Source organism: Quercus suber, unplaced genomic scaffold (assembly GCF_002906115.3).
Source record: "Quercus suber isolate HL8 unplaced genomic scaffold, Cork oak 2.0 scaffold_392, whole genome shotgun sequence".
Classification (NCBI taxonomy): domain Eukaryota; kingdom Viridiplantae; phylum Streptophyta; class Magnoliopsida; order Fagales; family Fagaceae; genus Quercus; species Quercus suber.
In genome coordinates, this window is record NW_027069844.1 from 384,437 (window position 1) to 389,864 (window position 5,428).

The 5,428-nt window shown below is 37.7% G+C and overlaps 1 protein-coding gene across 1 annotated transcript; it reads right to left on the reverse strand.

The window, feature by feature from the left end:
- Nucleotides 1–1,147: 1,147 nt before the first annotated feature.
- On the reverse strand, nt 1,148–5,061 carry LOC112012937 (uncharacterized). The gene is made up of 2 exons (XM_024045307.2): nt 4,873–5,061; nt 1,148–4,664 (listed from the first exon to the last, which is right to left on the reverse strand). Exon 2 carries the CDS (start codon nt 4,610–4,612, stop codon nt 1,445–1,447), a length of 3,168 nt encoding a protein of 1,055 aa, XP_023901075.2. The 5' UTR covers nt 4,613–4,664; nt 4,873–5,061; the 3' UTR covers nt 1,148–1,444.
- Between the last annotated feature and the right edge of the window lie 367 nt (nt 5,062–5,428).

Sequence of the window (5,428 nt, forward strand, 5' to 3'; positions counted from 1 at the left end):
AAGATTCTTAAACTCAAAGAGGGACTCTGCTCTCGTTCACATAAACAACAAATAAAACAATAATAAAACGATGAGTTAGTCACTATTTGCAACAACCTATAAGAATGACTTAGTGTGATATGAAACTCAGCCAACAGTACCTTTGCAGTTCTTATGATCTGGCTGGGGTGTACCTGAACATGTTTAAAGCAATATTTTTTTTCTTGTGTAAGCACCCACAATTCGAACTCCTCCTTTGTAAGCCGTTGCCGCACCTCACTACATTGTTGCAGAACATCTGAACGCACTAACAATAAAAGGGGTAGACATTGGGCGTCAAAATTGGTTAGATTGACTTCATTGGCTTGGTGTGTATACTGTTAATGGGGTGGTTTTTCTGTGTCTGTAGGTTTTTAGTTTAGGTTTTCCATAGATAAAATTTTGTAGTCGGGGTTTTCAAAACTTGCGTGAAGGGTTTAGTTAAAAAGTAGTAAAAAATAGGTGAAAAATTGTGAGACCTCCAAAGCTTGTGTCAAATTTTGATGAGGTCAACAAATAGTCAAACGTCTTTGGTTTTATAATATATATATATATATATAGATTAAGAAGTGTTTGATTGAATAAATATGAGATGGTAAGTACCAATTAATTTTTAAGATTTTTTTTCTAATAAGCTTTGCCAAAAAAGAGAGCCAATGGTGAACCTAGATAAGAACTAATAATAGCTTGTCATCTAGACTTCGATGTGAAATCATTGTAAAAGAGCACTTCTCCTAGTTTCAAATTATCAGCAATTTAATTTTTAAATTTCTCAGCTTTCATAACTGTTAATTTTTTATCATCCATATTTGCCATTCAAAATTTCCCAGACCGCTTAGTAACACGAAATTCCAATTTATTATTTCAATGGCAGCTTAGAAATGGACACCAAAACTGAAATTTTAAGCATTGAAGTCATGTTCGACGGGCTTGTTTTTTCATTGATCATAGAAAACATTTTCTAAGTATTAATTTGCATTTATTATCATACCAAGCACCAGAAAATATGGAAATATTTTTTAAAAAATTTCTTTTAGCATAATTATGAGTAAATAATAAAGCTCATCCAGCATCTTTATTGATACCTGTGCGTATAATATCTGAGATGATATTTGAGCATAAGCTGAAATTAACAAAAAATCACACTTCTCTTGTGGGCTCAACTAAATAGGACTTCCATGTTGAAGGTTCTACATGTGACAAGCTCTATACACATGATTTTTCTAGGAGCTATTAATACACTAAACATGGACATATTTTCACTTTTTCCAAAATAACTGTATTAATATGGAAAAACTGTGTTTTAATCATTATCTTTCAGAAACCCAAACATTTCTTATGTAATAGTAAACCACCAAGATAGCACCCACGTTAGATGTATGTCTACAACAACATTTTCTTCTCTGTAATTTGAATGCTTATGATGTCATTCTACATCATTACACTCCTTTTCATGTGCGACATTACCATTAACTCCAGAAACAAGCTCAGCTTCAACTATCTGGGAAGGCAATCGCTCATACATTCTAGACCCCAATGGAAAAAGCTTATGATGCCCCAAGGTAAGAGTCTGGCTAAGCTTCTCATAATTCCACCTCTGCTGAATATAGACAGCTATTGCAAGAATAATTGCTGTCATAGGTATTGCAATATCCCCAAACTTTGAGTAAAAATCCAAATTTGGGTTGACAAACTCATAATCTTCAGCAAAGTAAGGATTCCGAACAGGTGCTCTTATGTAATCATAAAAATGAGGGAACAGTCTGACTGCCGTGATTCCAATGAAATAGAGTTTACTGAGTGGTTTACAATCAATCTGCCACACAAAGTTGCCAATAATTTGAGGGAGCAGGAAAAAATCTTGAACAAGACCCACATATTCTTCTAGTACTGCTTCCCATTCCCGCAACATATGGGAATTTCCCCTTGATATTAAATGTGATTTCACCCGGATAAGTCCCCGGCTAGTCTTCATACTATGAATGATAAGAACTATTACATACCCAATGACATGGATTGTAACGGTGGTAAGAAGTACCCGCTTATCACTAGGGACACGATGTGGTTCTAAAGGGGCTCGTGTTAATGATCTTATGCGAGATTTCCACACCTTCTGACATAGTCTCAAAGTCAGTAGAAATGAGATCATCACAAGAAGCTTCACAGTGTAATCCATTATATGAAACCACTGATTGTTCTCAAGATCATAAGATGACGTCTCATAAGTTTCAGAAGAGATTCTCTTGAAGAGAGCTTCTGCACCAGTGATCAGAGGAAGACTATAACCAAGAGCTTGGACACCTAGCATAACAAGTGATATGTAGGGGACATAATCCAAATTATGCTTGATGTAGAACAGCTGGCTTAAAATGCAAGCAATTGCCAGTGAAAGTGTCAAAATGCGGAGGATCCCCTCAACACCCCTATGAGATAGAATGTCTTCCCGCTGCTTCCTGTACATAATTGGAAAAGTTTCGAGCTTGATAGTACTAAAGTGGAGAGGGTCATCTTCAGTTCTTTTGCTAACTATGGAAATCAATGCTGTTGGATTGACTAACCACCGAGTTGTAGTTGGAGGGTATGACACCACCACCTCAACTAAACAGTCCATCCCAGCTTCAAGATCCATGCTCTCAAATAAGATCTTCCATGATGCTCGGACATCCCTGCAACCAACTAAATACATCTTTCCAACATGTGGGTCATAAAGACCCTCCAAGAAAAGCATAGAAAAGTTTCCATAATCTTTTCCAGTGAGACTGAGCTGTGCTGATACATTGAGAAGGAGCTGCTTTTCAGTGTATTCAGCCTTGGTGTGGTAAGGGGTCTCCTCATCTGTGGTGGAACCATTGTGTGAAGACCAGTAACGCCCAAACAATGGACCAACTGAAAGAATTTCCAGTTGAACATCAGTTCTAGGCCATGAATGACTAGAAGATGGATCAGGAAATGCAGAGACATGAAGGGTGAGATCTTCCGAGAGAAGCGAAAGACTAACTAGGAACGCCTCTGTGTCCTCCAGTTTGGGGAATTGAAGAAAAGACTTCTTGATGACAGTTCGAAAAGTGAAGGGCTCATTCTCTTCTAGGATAGTACCAGCTGCAACAAATTGTGTGTAGATGTAATTTGGATGGGAAACTTTAAAATAATTCCACAGCTCTGTTGGCTGCACTAGCTTTTCAAATGATAAAGGAAAGTATGATGCATTCTTCTTATTTGTGCTAGAAAAACTCCCAAAAATAATGCTCCGTTGCTTTATGGAAAATGAAATAGGTATATACAAACAGATCCGAGAATCACACCCACTCCCTTCAGCATCAACAACTCCAAGACAGCCTACCATGCAAAGCTGCCCACTAGATGACTTCCAAACTCCCTCAGCAGCAACAGTCATGTTGCCAAGCCCAGATCTCAGTGCTGCAGCATACTGATTCTCTGATGGAGGAACAGCTCTAAACAATGCTGAAACCCTTGCAGAACTGACATTTCCCCGAGAAATTTTTTGCTCACACTTAACATTCTGCATGTAAAGTTTAACACCTTTAAAGCCCCCATCTGTCGCTTTAATCTGCTTATCTGACACAAATGGACCCAACTTACTGCAAAACGCATCTGTGCTATTACATCTCCAGTTTGGCACAACTGTGAAAGCCTGATCCCGAGTAACTTCTTCAAGTATTTCACAAAAAAACAATTCTTTATAGATATTAATGCCTCCATCCATCAAGCTATCCTGGTATGGATATGGATCACATGCTTTGGACACAATCTTTTCAGACCCAAACTTATAGTCCGCCAACTTGCCCAACTGGGATGAAATGTGAATCACATCAAAGTACTTAGGGTTTGATTTTGGATTTAAACTTCTCAACTCCCCTTGGATTGCCCGGTTTGTTAATGTGAATGTCTTGGGAAAGCGAAGAACAAGCAGAATTCGATCATCTTGCAAAAGAGGAGGTTGGTCATATCTCGGAATAGAAACCTTCACCCATTCCCATGGATCCATAGAATTGGGCTCCCTAGATGGCAACATTGTGCTTCCCAACAAACATAACACTCTTTCCCCACCATTTTTCTTTGATTCAGTGTAAATCCCTTCAAAGGCAATTGAGAGCTCAGAATGGCCAGGCCATATCCTAAACTGAGGACTTCCATGGTACCTACTATTCTCAAATGTACCAGCTAGAGTCATGCCCATGACCAAGAACCCACTGACACTCACAGACTTCCTAGATCGATGGGCATGATCAACATCCATTACCCAAAAAGAAACCAAATTTAATGGATCCACAACATCGGATGAATTCCTTAACACCTCTCTATCATCAAATGGCATTATTGGAGCCTTACCTGCCTCCTGCCTCCAATCCCCATGGACAAAAAAGAGTTCTTCTTTGATACTAAAAACTCTATTGTCTTCAGCTCTCAATTCAGAGGCAGAAGATAGAACAGAAGCACATTCTTTTTTCACTTCATCTATTCTATCGTACTTGTAGATTTCAGGATCTTCTTCAGAGAAGTATGACTTTGCAGACCCCAAGACCAATAGCCCATACACACACCAAACAAATATAGCCAAAGATGCAATCTTCATGATCCCAATTATTCAAATTTAATAACTTTCTTCAAAAACTCTCAGCTACCCACTAAACAAAAATCAGAAAAGTTCAAAACCCAAGTGCTCTATCAGAGATTTCTATAGGACAAGTATAGTTTTGGTAGTTAGTAGTAACACCCACTAGGCATACACATGAAGCTAGTTACATAACATAACCATGAATAACGGGGGAGCATGTAAGAGAAATAAGTGTATGTTGGCAATTCTATGAGACATTTGATGTGAGGAAGACAAACCTGAAATCGGGCTTGTTCATTTGTGTCCTCTTTGCTTAGATATCTTTGAAGATGAACCCCACTTGCTGAAATTTGGTAAAGAACTTGGTACTTCGTAGAACCTGGCTTTGTGTCTGAACTCTAGATCTTGGGGTTGGAGAGAGAAAGAGTGAAGTTGAAGTGGTTCTGGTGCAGCTGACCAATTTCTTTCTTTATGGTAACTCTTTATCCCACAACTTTTCGAAGCGCGTGTAATGCAATAGAGTGAATGGGACTTTTTTTTTTTTTTTTTTTTTTTTTTTTGTGGAAACAATAGAAAGGAAATTTCCCATTTTAATTTTTCAACTACCTTTCTGCTTCCCTCGAGCGTGACTCAAGATCAACTTCTCATTCGTTAATTTGGTACGAATTCTTCTATAAATTGTACAATGACACCTCATGTTTTCAACAATGATGAATAAAACTAGGAAAATTTATAATGATCTCAGGAAAAAAAAAAAAAAAAAAGAAGAAAATTTATAATGAGAGCTTTTCATGACGTAGTTTATACAATTATACTTTATAGTCTTTATGTTTT